We start from the raw sequence: 17406 nt of genomic DNA, 5'->3' as shown, positions 1-17406 counted from the left end.
TTATATTATTGACTATTATACAGATGTGCCACAGTTCAGTGTTGACGTATCGGCAGCTGCTAGGGATTCAAAGAATCACAGAATGGTTTGGGTCGGAAGGGACATTAAAGATCATTTAGTTCCATCCCCCCTGCCGTGGACAGGGACACCTTCCACTAGCCCAGGTTGCTCCGAGCCCCGTCCAGCGTGGCCTGGAACGCTCCCGGGGATGGGGCATCCACAGCTTCTCTGGGCAACCTGTCCCAGAGCCGCACCACCCTCACAGTAAAGAACTTCTTACTACTATCTAACCTAACCCTACTCTCTTTCAGTGTAAAGCCATTCCCCACTACAAGCCCTTGTAAAAAGTCCCTCCGTGTGCCGGCTCCAGGCCCTGCCCGCGCAGGAGCCCGCTAAGCGGCCGGGGACGGCAGCGGGTCCGTCCCAGCCGCGCTCGCCCGCGATGCTTTTGGTCCCTCTGGCGGCGCCGTAGCGGCCGGGCCGGGCCGGCGCCTGCGTCCCGCGGGCATCCCGGCTCCCGGTTCCTGCCTCCCGGTTCCTGCCTCCCGCCGCCATGGATTACCGAGCGCTGGTGATGAGCCAGGTCGTGCCCGGGCAGTTCGACGATGCGGACTGCTCGGACAGGTGAGGGCGCGCCGAGGGGCCGGGGGTGAGGGCGCTGGGGGTGAGGACCAGGCGAACACGCGGAGCGGGACGGGGAGCGCCCCTGGGACTTGCCCGGCCGCGGGGAAGGGAGAGCGGGTGGTGCTGCCCCGTGACTGGAGGAGGTGAGAGGAAAGGCTGCCTGCGTGTGTCTCTCGGCTTCCCTTTTCCATTATCCGTGCTGCTTTGGGACACTTGTCCTGGCAGAAAGCCGTGACACGTTACTGACATTACAGAATCGCAGCATCAGTTGGGTTGGAAAAGACCTCTGAGATGATCAAGTCCAAGCTGTGACCCAACACCACCGTGCCAACTAGACCGTGGCACTGAGTAACAAGTCCAGTCTTTCCTTAAACATCTGCAGGAAAGGTGACTCCACCACCGCCCTGGGCAATCCATTCCAATGCCTAACCACCCTTGCTGTGAAGAATTTCTACCAAATTCTCCTGGTGCAACTTTGCAACTTTAGGCCGTGTCCTCTTTTCCTGTCACCGGTTGCCTGGGAGAAGAGACCGACCCGCACCTGGCTGCAGCCTCCTTGCAGGCAGCTGTAGAGAGTGATCAGGTCCCCCCTGAGCCTCCTTTTCTCCAGGCTAAACACCCCCAATTCCCTCAGTTGCTCCTCGTAGGACTTGTGCTCCAGACCCTTCCCCAGCCTTCACTTCCCTTTTCTAGACCTGATCCAGCACCTCAATATCCTTCCTGAATAGAGGGCCTCAGAACTGGACTCGGTGAATTAAGACACAACTGAAAATGTAGTCATTTATGGGGATAAGTGTATTGAATTTTTGGTGACTGTAACAATAATTTTTAGTTATAGAGACATCTGTGTTTCTTTTAAGTGAATCTGTGGAAGACACAGAAGCATGTAAAGAGGGTGAGGTCCCTGAGAACTGCCAGTTATGCACGTGTGAAGAAGTTAATGCTGAGGAAGGAGATGGTGATGATGACAATGATGCTGAAGAGGATGATGAAGACTGGGACTGGGATGATGAGGTGGGAAGACTCACAAAGCGCCACAATGCTGCCGGTGGATGCAATCCACAGGTATGTTGAAGGTTATTCTGTGGGCTTTGAGGGTGCCCAAGAGCTAATGGCGCCAGCCTGGAGGCTTTGTTTCTTGTTAGTGTTATACTGAGGACAAATGCAAGCGGAATCTTTTTCTTGAGAGAATCCCCTTCCTTTGCAACTGTTCCTCTGAGGTGCTGTATGTGTATGTACATTGTAGCCAGAGCTCTGTTTGATTTTCTTGTCTCAAACCCTGTTGCTGGATTCTCTGTGCCACTGCAGTTTCCTTCTCTTACTTACCTTTCTCATCTTCCCTTTCTTTACTCATCCTGATCTCTACCAATGTTCTTAACTTTTTGGTATTTGTCCTCTGTGTTTCTGAGCATCTTCCCCAGCCTTTCTATTTATTTTTAGACTATCTGCTAGTCATATCCAGGGTGAATCCAGTTCTATTTTTGACTTAATAGTGAAGAAGGCAAAGAAAACTACAAGCATGGGAAATGGAGAGGGGAGTGCTTGAAGTGAATTAATTTAGCGTGTATGGTGTTGGCATAGAAACTCTGGCATGTCGCACTATGACACGAAATAACTTATGTACACTTCTAAGATCAAAAGAGTCAAAGGAAGTAAGTTTTATTTCTGACCTTGCAATATATAGAATTCCAAAAGTGACAGTGGATTGGAGGAAGAAATTGCTGCCTCTCCAATGGCACTGGTCAAACCAACAGTCCATCAATTCTCTCCTCCCACAAAGAAGAATGCAAAACAATCATTATTTACATGAACAGTGCATGAGAAACTCCAGTAGAAATATGTAAACATCAGAAGGCATAGAAAACTTTTAGAAGAACAGGGCGACACTGGCATTGTGCAGAATGAAAAGCACTCGTGAAGGTAAGAAGGATGCTAGTTCTCACATCAGCTTAGACACTACAGGTTCAAACCCTCCTTTTTCTTATTGCTACCAACTTAGCAGAACAGTTGAGATGAATCAGAGTGGTGCTGATCATAGCATGGCATGTCTGGCAGCGCTTGTCCTGGGTGGTATATTCTTGCCTTTATTTAGAGGTTTATGCTGTTCAATGATGGTGAAATCATGTTCAGGTATTAGCTGTGTTTGGGGAGGACCACATGTAAGAAAAGACAGAATCGTGGAAAGTTTTCTCAGTTCATTACCTGCACATTTTTTCCTTCTTATTTTATTTCTTGTTTCTATTTTCTATTCTCTTCCTTTTACAGATAGAAAAGTGCTGTGTGAGAGACTTGTAGCTTCATAGACTGAAAAATAACTCTGGTTTGGAGCACTTTTAGAATTCTAACTGATGTGTTACCTGCATTTTCTTTTCTCGTTTCAAGTAAAATCTGGTGTTAATCGATATCTATTTCCTTATATCTCATGTGCTTTTCATCTTACAGCTTTAGGCATAGGCATTTGAGATGACTTTTCCAATGAAATGGTTTGAATTTCAAAGGGCTGTGTACAGAAAGTGACTTATGTTAACAAATCCTTTATTTCAGGCAAATAGGCAGACCCCTAATTGCTCTTCAGCAAAACTGTCAACCCCTGCAGGCAAGGTTTTAAGAAAATTTGAACACAAAATCAATTTAGGTGAGTATAATTGCACTGTTGTCCGTTATTTAAACAGTTACCACTCTGTGGCATTCTCAGACTAATTCCACTCATGTTAAGCCAGAACTCACTGGAATGGGTGAGTTAGCCATTGCCAGAGAGATTAAAAATGGCTTTTGAGTACTTGAAGTTGCCTTTAGTCTTCAAGAACTGGCTGTCATACCCTCCTCTCTCTCCACCTTCAGAACCACATGGCTGTTTTGTTGGGGTTTTGTCTTTCCCCTTGACTTCTCCAGGCAACATGAAGTCTTTCTTCCCTAGATTCTCTGTAGGAACAAGCTGTTTGGGTGGAGGGAGGGTTTCAACTCTCTGTTGTGATGTTGGTGATTCCCACAGCTGCTACCACAGCTGCATTTTCTAGACAAATGCAGTCCCCTGTAGTATTGGGGGTGGGGGGGGGTGGTACATTATGCAGGAGTTCTCTCCCAGGGGCAGAGTTCCTGTGCTAAGTGAAGAGGCTGCTGTCCCACCTGGTGTGCTTTGATTTTTGCCCTGAGATGGAGATGGCTGCTCAGCACAGCCTGTCAGGACTAGGGGTAGCTGTGATTGACACCTTCTGACAGGGTAGAGATCAGAGGTTGAGTTTTCCTTTATAAGACAGTGGTGCTAGGGTGAAGGCTGCTGGTATTTGTAGCCCAATACAGCAGCTTTTATACATTTAGCATTTAATCAAACACCATTTAAATGCATTGTTAAAGAGAATCTGGGGGGCTATTGCTTATTGTGTTAAGAAAAATGGCATTTGATTGTTATAAGAGAAGAACAGACAAATTTAATGGTGAGATGTTATCCAAAAGGCATTACTGGTATCACATTTCCAAGTCTCTGGAATTGTCTCACTCATCTGTGTTGTTACCTTATAGTCCTACCCTGAAATGTAAACAGAGTGAAGTGCTAGGTTAACCCTGGTGTGTAGGAAACTTCTTTGAGTTTCGGGGTTCTGGTTTTTTTTCATCACTTATGTGTTTTTCAGATAAGCTAAATTTTGATGACTCTGTTATAAACAGAGTCACAGAAAAGTCTAGACAGAAGGAAGCAGACATGTGAGTATTACTTATGCTTCAATTTTCACTTAAATACTTTAAACTCAGAAGTATAGTGCTTATTTTCTTGTTTAAATAAGTTTGTTAAGAAAAATTAAGTTTAAAAGAAGTCTACATGCAGTTTGCCCTTTGGTCTTCAATTTTTTGGTTTCCAAATCAGTTGTTGGAATCATCCCAAAGTTTTGATTCTTTTGTCACTGGTAGCACATCTGATTGTGTTGGTGTAGTATAGTAAGACAGAAGTGATGGGTGTCATTCCCCTAGAAAAGACCCTTTGATACTCTTTTTTTCTAAACAGAAGTCCTTAAGCCACTGAGCCAAAAAGGTATTGGAGACCTTTAGAAAGTTCCTCCTGATGATTTAGTGAGGGTATTTCTTAAGAATTTTTTTTTTTTGGCCTGCAGCTTATAGCCCTAAGTTGTAGAGACAGGTACAGTTTTCTCCTGAATAAGCATAATTCAGAAAAAGGAGGATAATCTATAATGAAGGGCTCTGATGTTAATGGTGGTGGTTTGTTGATTTTTTTCTTTTCCATCCCTCTGTCTGCAGGAGAAGCCTTTGGGTTTGTATGAACTGAAAGCCTTACTTCTTAAGGATGTCATCCTATCTTTGACACAGAATGTCACAGTTTACTCTGTCAAAGTACCGAGCCCATATGTGGGATTGTAACATTTTATTTTCACTTCTGCTAGGTACCGAGTCAAAGACAAGTCAGACAGAGCAACAGTAGAACAGGTAAGTCCTTTGTTCATCAAAATTCCCTTTTGACCAGAGCAAATAGTGTAGAATTTTGGAATCAATGAAGAAAACAGTTAAAACAAGAACAGAGTTTTGAAATTCTGTTTCCCTTGTTATTATGCTGAAGAGACCTGTTATTTCTTTCTTTCTTTCACATACAAAGGTTAACTTTGGTTCCATAAACATTTTAGAGCTCATTTTTGTGTTTAACACTGTGATTTGCTCATATGTGTAATGCAGAATTCCATCTTAAGTTTTCATTAATTTTCAAAGAACAAGAAAAAATGCTGAGTTTGCCTTTTTTTCTTCTGTAGCAAGACTGAATTATTACTGGCCTGAGCCCACATGGCTGTTCTATTTCAGTTGTGGTATCTGTATCCCAAGAAAAATCTTACTTTAAAACATTTAATGCAGCTATGAGTGGAACATTATTTCTTTGTCTCTTCTAGAGTTGGCTTGAAGACATATGCTTAATTTAAAAAAAAGAGAAAAGAAATTCAGAACAAAAAGTGAAATATCTTCCTAGATTCATGGCAAAATTCTGAGTGGTTGCTGTTCAGATTATTATTTGATCCTTGAGAACAGTCTGATGCCCAGGATCCTTTAATATTATAGTAGGACTGGGCATTATTATTTGGTTTTTTTTCTCTGCTGACTTTTCTGTATTAAATTTGAGGTGTTGGACCCAAGGACCCGAATCATTCTGTTCAAGATGCTCTCTAGAGGTATCATATCAGAAATCAATGGCTGCATTAGCACAGGGAAAGAAGTAAGTTTTATTGCAAATAATGTAGTAGGTTTTTTTTTTCTCAGCAAGCTGTATGGAAGTTTATGATGCTCAGAAAATGTATTGAAATACTTGGGCTTAGTTCTACATATTTTGTGTTGCTTGATTGGTAAGAAGTTATCTTAAGAAAAAATTTGTTTATGTTAAAGGAAACCAATTTTCCCAAGTATGAAAGTTTTCTAAGAATGCTTTAATACTGTCTTAAATTTGTGGATGTTAATTGCATCTTTCAACAAAAAGTTTTGGCAAAGTTTTATATACCTACAGTATTAAATAGTGCCTAAAAAAATGTACAAGCCCAGATAATTATGATTAAAGACATACTTCTGCCCTGTGTAGAGGTGGAAACAAGAGACATTTGGGCCATGCTTTAGGGCCTGAACAGTGCACAGGCTCAAGTTACCCCTTCACACACGGGCTTGTTTCAGTCTCCCAAGTGTGGATGAGGTAGAGTTTTCTTATGCAATGTTGATTTTATTCTGTGGGCGTTGTTGCACCCCTGCCCCATCTTATGTACTTCCTGTAAGCTTCCTTCCATGGTAACAGGATTGCCCTGGTGTGCAGTCTCCCTCAGCTGGGTGACACATAGAGCTGGGGTGATGAGCTCTTTTCTAGGTGTCAGAATGAGAAGAAGAGAGAAGATTATGTTGTTTTAAAGAGCTTTTCTTTCATGTTATTTCTTCCCTTTTTAATCTGATAGGCCAATGTATATCATGCCAGTACTGCAAATGGAGAGAACAGAGCAATAAAGATTTACAAAACCTCTATTTTGATGTTTAAAGATCGGGATAAGTATGTGAGTGGTGAATTCAGGTGAGTTTGACTTCTGCCTGGTTTTACTGGGGAAGAGGGATTGTTTTGAAAGGTGTTAAAATCACTGGTGCTAGACTAAGAATCCCTGTTGTCTTTTATATTTTTAATTTAAAGATTTCGTCATGGATACTGCAAAGGCAACCCAAGAAAAATGGTAAAGACATGGGCCGAAAAAGAAATGAGGAATTTAATAAGGTGATTTTTCCAGCTTTTATCTCATCATGCAGAGGTTACCAAAACTTTTAAGTTTATAGGAGGTGCTCTCTTTTTGCTAGACTGTGGCTACCACTACCCTATTGGGTCTCTGGAGTGTTCAGGAAAGTGTCTTAAGCTTCATTATGGGAGAGAAATAAAAGGGGAGGGAAAAATTAAGATCTTCTTTTGTTTTCCTGCTAATGCTCGAAGCTCTTCAGTGTCTGAGCTCTGTCTGACATGACTGAACAGCAAGGAGAAGCTAGAAATAGCTGATGCTGAGCAGCAGCACTCTGTGTGATATAGGTTAATCTAGGATTAACCTGAACTGTCTAAAGATTCTTTGACACAGGAATGCTTAGAAAAGGCAAATGTGGCTTTTTGTGTGCATTTCCTAGTTGCTCTTCACAAGGGAGAGTTTCCTGAGCTCTCACTGTGTTATGTTCAAAGCTGCAGAGCTCCTTTATGCACTGGTGCAAAGCAAATAGAGTTTGATTTTTTTTTTTTTTTTGTGGCTTTGTTCCTTTGTTTCAGGTTGAATACAGCCCAGATACCTTGCCCAGAGCCAATAATGCTAAGGAGTCATGTGCTTGTCATGGGCTTTATTGGTAAAGGTGATAGGTAAGTATCCTTAGAAAATATTTTTTCTTATTTATTTGAGTTTTTTTTTTTAAATTTAGTAATAGCTTTTCCCAAAGATTTAAAACCAACCATTTGAATTTACCTACAGTTATTCTAGGGCTGTAAAGTTAACATGTGCATGTGATCTGTGGAATGGTCCCAGACATTTGTCAGCTACTACTGCAGGCACTCTCTGTGATTCTGAAGGCTCAGTTGTGTGCAAAATTAAGTCATAAAGTGGCTTAACCAGAGATTAATGCTGGAAAGGCTTGCTAATCATACATGAAGATAGTTTATTGTTTTGTAGTTACTGACATCAATGTAGCATGGTCCAAATTAGCTCCTGTTGAAAATAGAGCTCCAGAACCTTTGGCAAGCACGTAGCAAAGTTTTGCTGCCCTTTCTGCTGGCTCCTTGCACTTGGTTGCTCATCCTGACTTGCTTGACACACTCCAGGAGTGAAAGGATCAGGCACAGCAATTAAAGCATTTGCTGCTGGTATGAAGAAGGAAAATGTATTTCGTTTCTGTTGGGTTTTTTTCTTTGTAATTTCAAGGCCTGCTCCTCTGCTGAAGAATGCTCAGTTGTCTGACTCCAAAGTCCGGGAACTGTACCTACAGATCATCCAGTACATGAGAAGAATGTACCAAGATGCCAGACTTGTCCACGCAGATCTCAGTGAATTTAATATGCTGTATGTTTTTAATCCTTGCTCTGAATTGTGACATCTAAAATGTATGCATTGGCAGCCTCTGTGTGAGAGTACTGATGTACCTTTCAGCAAGGGCGGGGTCCTTGTCGTTACTGGGTTTTGTAATTTATCTAATTAATTATGTTGCTTTTAGCCCAGATCTGAGCTTTCTCTGTTAAAAAAAGCCAACAGGCAAACAAACAAAAAAAAAAGCTATAAAAGAAGAAAGAAAAAAAAAGTTAAAAAAACACAACAAAATCACCTCACAAAACCCCCTCACAACCAGAAAAAAAACCTGTCAGCTGTGGCAAAAATTAGTAAGATACCATTTTTATGTAAGGTATTTTATATTAGTTAGGTATCATTTCACTGCTATATTTTTATAACTTGTTTCTTGTTTTTTTTTTTTTCTTTTTCATGCACCGCTCTGCTTTTTTTGTTAATGAGCAGAGTATTTTTAAAAAAAGTTTAATTATACAGCTTGAATAGAGGAGGGAAAGGACTGACTGAAAAAAGCCTTCCTGGCCCTTACATGCAGAGCTGGAGAAAGAAGTTAAGATTTTTTTTGCGGGTTCTTAAGTTTGAGGCATGCTTTGTTCCCTGCCCCTCAGTAGACTGGTGGAGTTGGTGCAGCTCTGTGTTGGGTTTCTTTGCAGGTACCACGGAGGGGACGTGTACATCATTGATGTGTCTCAGTCTGTGGAGCACGACCACCCACATGCGCTGGAGTTCCTGCGCAAGGATTGTGCCAACGTTAACGGTGAGGAGGCTGCACTTTAGCCCTTGTTCTGACAACTGGTTTATTTAGCAGGATGGACTCAGTTCACCTTATGTTCTTTCAGGTGTAACTGACTGTAGAAGCTGTCAGAATTCCATTAAAATACTTCCTCTCCTATGTTCTCAAGACTTCCTCAGGGAGCAGTGTACTGTGCTGAGTTCAGAGTAGTGCAGCCTATTTTGCTAGAAATCATCTCTCTGAAATGAGTCACATGGCTGAATCTCAGACTTAGGATAGATCTAAGATCACTCTCAGTCTGCAGCAGTGCTTACCCCAGTCTTAACTTCCCTTACTTAAAATACTCTGCAGACATACTGATGGGTTGCCTTCTGTGAGCTGAATCCACATCTGGGATTCCTCAGCTGGCAAGATGTTTCTGTGTATTGTAAAGTTCCCTGCACTAAGGGCAGCTGAGAGGATTGAGGCACAGAGTAATTAATTAGAGATGTTATCACTTGTCACAGTATTTTGATAAGTTAAGTTTAATGGTGTTTTTCTCTTGAGAATTTGGTCTTCATGTGTGAATATACATGTTGTGTAACAGATACATACCTCATGGTAGGGTGTGTCCCCAAAGACAAAAAAATCTCTATAGGCTGCTTTTGTCCCCCCTTTCTTCTCAGATTGACTTTTTCTTATTTTACTGAGACTCTTGAAAGTCTGGCACATAATTAGGAAAGAGCTGTGTGCATGCTGTATGTCTGTTGATATCCAGTATGCTACCTTTTCCTTATTCTTTTTCAGTTCGTGCATTTCTAGTAACTCCTTCTGTCTCAGCTAGTCACACCCTTGTTCTTTATTCATGTCTTTTGACTTACTCTCCCTAGATAATCTAGAGTCTCAGTGAGTTGCAGTGGTTTTGGTATTGTTTGGTTTGTTTTCTGTCACTGCAACTTTCTCTGTCTAAACCTTCTGCAGAGACTCTAAGAAACACCTGGTTCTGCCCTAAGTGTGATCTTTGCAGAGATTTGTGGTTCCATGGGCATGGAGAGCTGCCTCCAAACTAAGTCCTTTTCTAATGCTTCTATGATTAATTTCTCAAGTGAGAGATCTGGGAATTTTAGTAGGAAATACTTGTTAAACAGTCCTCAGTGTCACTTGCTGCTGTTTTTCAGAACAGAAATGCAGCCTATGAATTTGGTCATAACTAATTTAAGAAACCAATTCTTAGTGTAGTAGTGAGGAAGGTTCTAGGACATCAATGTGTCTTCCCTTTTGGGTGGATCATATTGTACTGTATTTCAGTGGACATTTGTTTCTCTCTAGCAAAAGTTTGAGGTCTCCATTCCTTATTCGAAATACATTTTTTTTATCTTAGTCATTGCAAATACTACACCTGTCTTGAATTCTTTACTTCTTAGCCCATACTCCTTAAGTCAGGATCCTGCTGAAATTGATTTGGCTTTTACATTTATGCAGTTTTTCTCCTTTTAGTATTTGTTGCATCTGGGAGATGAACAGTTTTATTTCAGATGACCAAGAATCATCTGATAACTAAACTCCATTTGATGTAGAATGTGCTGCTGAGACTTTCCCAAGACATCAGAGTTGTTGGCTCGCTGGAATTGTCACTTTAACATCCAAGGTGTGTATGTTAGATGGAATTACTAATGGATTTTGTCTCTCCCTTGTTTCCTGTCAGACTTTTTCCAGAAGCACAATGTTGCAGTGATGACAGTGAGGGAGCTGTTTGAATTTATTACTGATCCTTCTATCACAAGTGAAAACATTGATGACTACCTGTCTAAGGTAAGACTTCACAGCCTTGTTACTGAGTAAGAGGACAGTAAAATCAGATCTAGTTCAAGCTCCATCATCTCATTTATTCTACATCCTAAGGAAGCCAGCACATGACATTGTTGTGCTAATGCTTCAAAAATGCATATAGGTCTTTTCCATTTATACCATTGTAGGGTGACACTACTTTTCACTGCATGTTCTCTCTAATGGCTCTCTCAGAAAGTCTGTCTAATCATGAACACTCAAATGTCTGTTTGAGGTGCTATAAGAACCAGGATGCTTTAAGTTAGCTCTTCCTTTCTGGCAAGGAGGAACTCTGCAGAAATATAATTGTGCTTATATGGAGAGTGGTGTTGTATGTCCTGTAGCCATGCTGGGCCTGCCACAGTTTGGTCTGGGGGGAGCAGCAGGACCTGTGTTTTTCCTGCTGTTACAGCCCTGGTCTGCTGCTGTCAGTGTGCTTCGCAGCAGTGCTGGTCACCGTTAGGTGTCGCTGAAGGCATTCCCACAGCAACAGCTGGAGTGCGTGTGAGTGACGGTGGAGCAAAGGGAGAAACGCAGATGGGAATAGTTGGATGTGATTCTAAAGGCTTAGTGGTGCGAGTCTAAAGAATGGTAACTTTTTTTGTAATGTTTTGTATTTCTTTAGGCAATGGAAATAGCATCGAAGAGAACAGAGGAGGAAAGATCCAGTCAAGATAAAGTGGATGAGGAAGTGAGGATTTCTGTTCCTGCTATGAAATTAATATTAACCTTACGTCTTCTAAACCCTGAAAAATGTTCTGTTTTCTTTGGAAAAATGTACAGTTGATGATATACAAAATATTGTTTGTGATACTAAGATGTCTTGACCTAGTTGACATATGAAGTATTAAGGGATGCCATGTGTAAAAGCTGACATCAATAAGCTGTTAGAAGGCAAATATTCTATTTCCTAAACCAGTTTGTTTGCTCACATCTAGGTCTCTTGAGGTATCTTTCAGTTTGGGTTTAGTTAACAAAAAACCTGAGTAGAGAGATCTGACTGTGCCAGTGGTTTTGGACCAGTGATACAGAAGCAGGCTATTTGGGATGAATGCATTGGCCAAATTGCCTATCTAGCTCCACTCCCAGTCTAATTCAGTTCTTCCACTGCTTTTACATTCAGTGAAGCCATCTCAAGTCCATTACAGAAAGCTGTTAATGTTCTGAGAATGCTTGATATAAAGATAGAACCATTTCTATCTTAGTCTTAACTATCTGTTCCGTAAGAGTCTAAAAACAAAACCAACAACCAACAAAAACCTCTTATCTTTGAGGTCAATACTACTTGATTTATTCAAGACTTTTTTGTCTTGGAGCTCAGCAGGTTTCACTAACTGCTTCAGGCTTTGCCAAGGAAGGATGTTTTTTGTTTCCCAGTATAGCCTTAGCATAAAACTACTGAGGTGTAGAGTCAGATTCTAGTGTATGGTAGCAAGCCCATCTTCTGCAAGCAAGTTACTCCTTTGTTTATATGAGGTACTGACCTGTAAGAGTCATAGCATATGTTCATATATGTTTCATAGCATATAAGTTCATTTGTCCTAGACTTTCCATATGACCATGGCTAATTTGAGCCACTTCCCTTGCAAAAGAGTAGAGCTGAGTAAGCGCAGCTCTGTGGAAGTGGGGGCCTGTGCTTTGTGCACAGCTCTCAGATGAGCAGTGGTTGTGAAGGGTACTGAATCTGTACTGGGATTGAACTGATACCATGAAACAGAGAAGCAAAACACATCTCTCTGATCTGGTAGGGTCGTAGGCTTGCTGAAAGACTGTTTCAAATGTGACAAACTTTAAGTATGTTATTAATACTGCAGTTAGTTTTTATTGTACTGTACTGCTGCAAGAACCTTTTTTTGAGTTGGACGTTGAAGTTGTAGGTTGAAGTGGATATTGTTATGTAAAGAGATTAAGTTCTAGCAGTGCATTTCAATGGAGTTGCCTCCTGAAGGCATTATGAACATTACAATAAAAGCATTAGAAAAATTCTTATGATACAAAACCTTAGGACTCCAATAGGCTAAGAGATAGTTGGATAATTTTGTAAGTGGGCTGGTGTGAGTCATGCTAAGGAAGGAGCCTTATTAGTTGTGATCTATCAGTAATGTCTAGGTTGCACATTAAGTCTGCCCCTGCAAAAAATAACCAAACAAAATACAGCTCTGTAGTTCAAATGGTAGTGGATGATTGCCATGTTCATTTGTTGTTTCTCTGATTGTGATTATTCTCCCAAGGATGCATAATTAGGAGAGAAGAACATCATGACACTATATGTAAATTAGTAAGTCTGTGTTTCCTTTCACTGTGCTAGGTATTTAAGAAGGCCTACATACCTCGAACTCTGACTGAAGTTAAAAACTATGAGAGGGATGTGGACATAATGATGAAATTGAAAGAAGAGGATATGGCATTGAATGTTCAGCAAGATAATGTGAGTAGACATGCTGAGGCCCTGCAAAAGAGAGAGAGGGAATATGAATTCTTCTTACTGGAAATCATTAGCAACAAACAAAACCAGAAGCTTTGCTACCAAGGTGTGGCGTACTAAATCTATATCATACTTTAAAATTTTCTGGGTAGTGCTTAATGCTAACATTGTGGATTTTATCTTGGTCTTTATTTCTTTAAGTTTATTTTTAGATAGTAATTTTCTATGGGCACAAAGGATTAAGACATAATTTGATAATGTAATTTCTTCCTCTCTCCCTTGGAGCAGATTCTCTACCAGACAGTGACAGGACTGAAGAAGGATTTGTCTGGTGTTCAGAAGGTGAGAGGGTCTTTTTGAAATCCTTCATTTTAGCCATTTTCAGAAAAGTGCTTACAGGTAGTTCAAAGAATGCCTGGTCCTCCAGCTGACACCATGAAAGAAGCCTCTTGTGTCCAGAGTGACCATTTGTGTCAGGATGGGTCTGGCATGGCAATGTGCCTTCACAACACAGAATTTGCTTCCCTGCATTGTGGCTGATGCTGGGTTGTTTGAGAATGAAATTAAAATCCTTGCTGTGGCCATGATCTCTAAAGTTAAGGTGATGATGAGGGAAAGTGTTTTCTGATTATGGAAAATGTAATAGATTTAAACTGTTGCATGATAATTGATTTAAACTGTTGCATGACTGCAAGTTTTGATATGTTTCTGATATCAGATATGATATCAGATATGTTGATATGATAGGGTATCTGTTGTAATATTGCATAAAGAACAGTCCTCCAGTATAACCCATAAAATATTAGTTCTTACTGTGTTTGAAGTACTTGACAGTGACACTTCTGTAAAGTAGATTGAATGGGAAGTTGGATACAGATCACTTGGAGCCATGTCATTCAAGGCAGAAGCCCTGTGTGGATTCCCCCTCCTTACTTTGTGAATGTTCTCTAGCAGTGGTGTAGACTCTTGATTTAAAATGGAAATATAAATATGGATGGGATCAGGCTGTAGCACAGTCTCCAGGCTTGTTTAAGAATAAGTGAGTGTTCCAGTGCAGATATTTGTGTTTGCAATATGAAATACATACAGTGCCCCCAAGGTAGATTTGGGCATGATCCAAGGATATTAAAAATAGGCTTCCACATATGTTAGCAAATTGCTGTTTAACTTAGGGAAATTAGTTTGGGAGTGCAAATAACAGCTGTGCTTTGAGCCCTGACCTAAAAGAATCTGTAGTGTACATTCTAGATTCCTTGTTCTTAGTTTGGCTTAACCTACTTTTCATTCTTTATCTTGAAACTCAGTGAGGGCTGTGGTAAGGGAGATAGCATCAGATTGCTCAAGGGTTTCTTTGCAGCAGGTTCTGTTTTCTTTTTTGTGAATATATATATATTGTGCATGTATGTGTGTGTATGCTGTCATTAGGTTTCTTGGCTTTGATTTGATATAATTCTTGATATATCTTGCAGATTCCTGCACTCCTTGAAGAGGCAGACAATTCAGAAACAGACTCTGATGATGATGATGGTGGCAGCTCAGAGGACTCTGATTCAGGCTGTAAAGAATCTGTACATCCCAAAGATAAACCTGTTGAAGTTGGCATGGACAAAAAGGTCAGCTGTCTGGGAATTGTTTATTTTTTCCCACCTTTGCTTATATGACACAAAAACATCCAAACTTAGTGGCTCTTGCTTCTTCTTGTCTGAAACAAGCTGTGGACCTTTCCTGTTGTGGAGAACAAGAGCAGAGGCAGTGAATTTAATTGGGGATGATTTATTAAAGGTGGTTTTATGTAGAGCAGTGTGCAACACAGCTCTCTGTAGCTTAGGCAAAGCTAGAAGAGAGATCTCTACAGGAAATTACAGGGCTACGCAAAGTAGAATTCAGTGAATCCTGGGCAGCTTTTCAGTCCCTCTGGCTACTCTTCCAGGCTTTGGTGTTCAGGTTTGTGGCTATGGTCCCTGATGAACTTTGTTATGCCCAGACAGCTGAGACCACTTGATCTGTAGAACTGGAGATTTGGTGATGGTGATTGTACCACAGCGGCTTTTGCAGTACCATTAGTACAAGCTGGCTAGCTTTGCTGTGGGCAAGAGATGTAATGCAGTCCAGCAAAGGGATTATGGTTAGGGTCTGGGGTTTGAGTTTTCTTTGAGGTTTCAGTTTCTAAACTGTGGAACAATATGCTCAGTTTTGGTGAGGCTTTCTTGCAGTGTATCACTCATGAGTGAGAGTCTTTTGGCCGCCTTTTAGGTGCTGTGCAAAAAAAAAAAAAAAAAAAAGCAGGGTGAAACTTGCAGGCTTAAGGGGTTCAAGATTTGGGACATTGCATTTTAGGTTTAGCTTCCTAGTAAAGGTAAGATAATATATTTCATATCTGTCAAGTAAAAATGCAGCGCTCTACTACACTCTACTGCCAGTCTACAGCTGCTGCCTTTTAGATGTGAAACAGGGAAGTCTTGGCCAGTTCTCATCCTAATTGATAGGTTTTCATTTGGACTTCTTTTTGTGTGAGATTTTGTGAAAGAGGGATTTTTGTAACTTGTATGTTTAGCTGAAGGTTGAACAACTGATTAGCAGCAATTACTTTGCTGACTTTTTGTTTTCTAGTTGAGTCTCGTCCCTTTTCTGTCTGGCACAGATTTACAGTGTGTTGCAGTACCATGACATTCTTTCCTGCCAGTCCTGCTGATAATCAGCTTGCTCTATCAGCACTTACTGGATCAATATTTTTGCATGACACATAGAAACACATACTATAGTAACCCTGTGGGTAGCAGAAAATGTAGGCCAGACAACCTGTTGTAATCTTAGGTGTAAATAGCAGGAGTTAAGAGTGCCTCTTGTTCACTTTCTTCAAAGGTTGCATGAAACTCAGGTTCTAACTAGTTTGAATTTTGCCTTGTCATTACCAGTGTGCAGGTCAGGGCTCTACCCCCAATCTGTATTTCCTTTTTCCTTTTCCCTCACCATTTCTATTGATTTTTAAAATTTCTTTCTCTTGATAACCTTATTTTTATGTCATGTGTTAATTAACTTGTTAATGTAACAATTGATTGACTTGCTTAAAATCCTTCATTCCCTTCTGGCTTTACATGGATTGTGTTTGATTCCCTATAGGAAAGGAAAAAGATGGTTAAAGAAGCCCAAAGAGAAAAGAGAAAAACCAAAATCCCAAAGCATGTGAAGAAGAGGAAAGAAAAGACTGCAAAAATGAAGAAAGGCAAATAAAATCATCTTTGGCTCACAGAAAGGGATGATGTGTTGTGGATTAGTCAGTCACCATCTTTTTTCTTTATTAAAAAATTAAAAATCTTTTATTTATATACATACAGTATAAACTGAGGCTGGTTTTGTTAATAACATGGTGTAGTTGTTTGAACAGAGTGTATGACACAGGTTTCTCGATGGGAAAGAAGGAGTCTAATATTTGTGCCTGCTAAAATTCTTTACCTGTGCAGGTTTGACTCTTTTGCTAAACTCACATTGATTTGTTCCTGTGTTCTAACTCCCCGTGCCTTCTTCACAGTATGGAAGCAAATTGAGCTCTGCAGGCTCTCACAGTCCCCCGGGATAACCCTGCAGGCATTGTGTCTTTGTTGCCTCTCTGTGCTTGCATCGCCCTTGATGGCCAAGTGCACACGTGGCTGCAATCCCCAATTTGACCTTCACAGCCTCTCTGGTGCCTTTGGCTAGAAATCTTGAAAGAGAGGAACCGATCAGGGCTTCCAGATCTCTCTTTCTCTCTGTTTGCTCCCTTTCTCCTTCCACACAGGGATTGATAGCACTCTCACATACAGTACTCATGTAAGTGTGGACAGTATTACTGGAGCAAGCAAGACTGGTATTTTGTCAGCAAATGGGGATGTTTGTTGGGACACTGAGATGAAATATGTGCATTTTAGAAATTGGCATTACAGCAGGTGCAAGAGAAGGGCCAGCCTCTAACTTGAAAGTGAAGAAGAAGGACTTGCAAGACCTATATCCAGAGGTGAGGGAATACTGGTGATTCTCATAACATCAAGGGCTTAGATGCTTCCAGAAGCATGGAAACCTTATTTCCCGCCTATGTACAGATGTATTCAGGCCTCGGTGGCCTTGGTGATAGCTGCCCTCAGCCTGACTGGTTGTGTTCATCAGTGCAGTGCTGAAGGTGACTGAAGCAGTAACAGCTTTGTACACTGTCCTTGAAGTCCCATTGGATTGGGGATTCTCCCTGCTGACCGACAGGGCCGTGGTGTGCACATCTGCCGCGGCAGCTGTGATTCATGAAG

The 17406-nt window shown here is 41.0% G+C and overlaps 1 protein-coding gene across 1 annotated transcript; it reads left to right on the top strand.

The window, feature by feature from the left end:
- The first annotated feature begins 496 nt into the window (after positions 1–496).
- RIOK1 (RIO kinase 1) lies at positions 497–16462 on the top strand. Its single transcript, XM_053965387.1, has 17 exons — positions 497–624; positions 1485–1689; positions 3169–3259; positions 4254–4323; positions 5016–5058; positions 5738–5830; positions 6549–6661; positions 6776–6856; positions 7388–7474; positions 8031–8168; positions 8822–8925; positions 10586–10692; positions 11333–11398; positions 13016–13135; positions 13421–13474; positions 14602–14745; positions 16253–16462. Exons 1-17 carry the CDS (start codon positions 554–556, stop codon positions 16361–16363), a joined length of 1698 nt encoding a protein of 565 aa, XP_053821362.1. The 5' UTR covers positions 497–553; the 3' UTR covers positions 16364–16462.
- The last annotated feature ends 944 nt before the right edge of the window (positions 16463–17406 follow it).

The sequence above is a fragment of the Vidua chalybeata genome, chromosome 1 (genome assembly GCF_026979565.1).
Source record: "Vidua chalybeata isolate OUT-0048 chromosome 1, bVidCha1 merged haplotype, whole genome shotgun sequence".
Lineage (NCBI taxonomy): Eukaryota > Metazoa > Chordata > Aves > Passeriformes > Viduidae > Vidua > Vidua chalybeata.
Note: the sequence above shows the minus strand (reverse complement) of the source record. Positions and strands in the feature narration are given on the sequence as shown.

Excerpts from the sequence above, each read along its gene's own strand:
- RIOK1 (XM_053965387.1), top strand. The coding sequence starts at position 554 with ATGGATTACCGAGCGCTGGTGATGAGCCAGGTCGTGCCCGGGCAGTTC. Across the intron at positions 4,324-5,015 it reads AGACAGAAGGAAGCAGACAT|GTACCGAGTCAAAGACAAGT; the intron begins GTGAGTATTACT and ends CACTTCTGCTAG. Across the intron at positions 6,857-7,387 it reads GAAATGAGGAATTTAATAAG|GTTGAATACAGCCCAGATAC; the intron begins GTGATTTTTCCA and ends CCTTTGTTTCAG.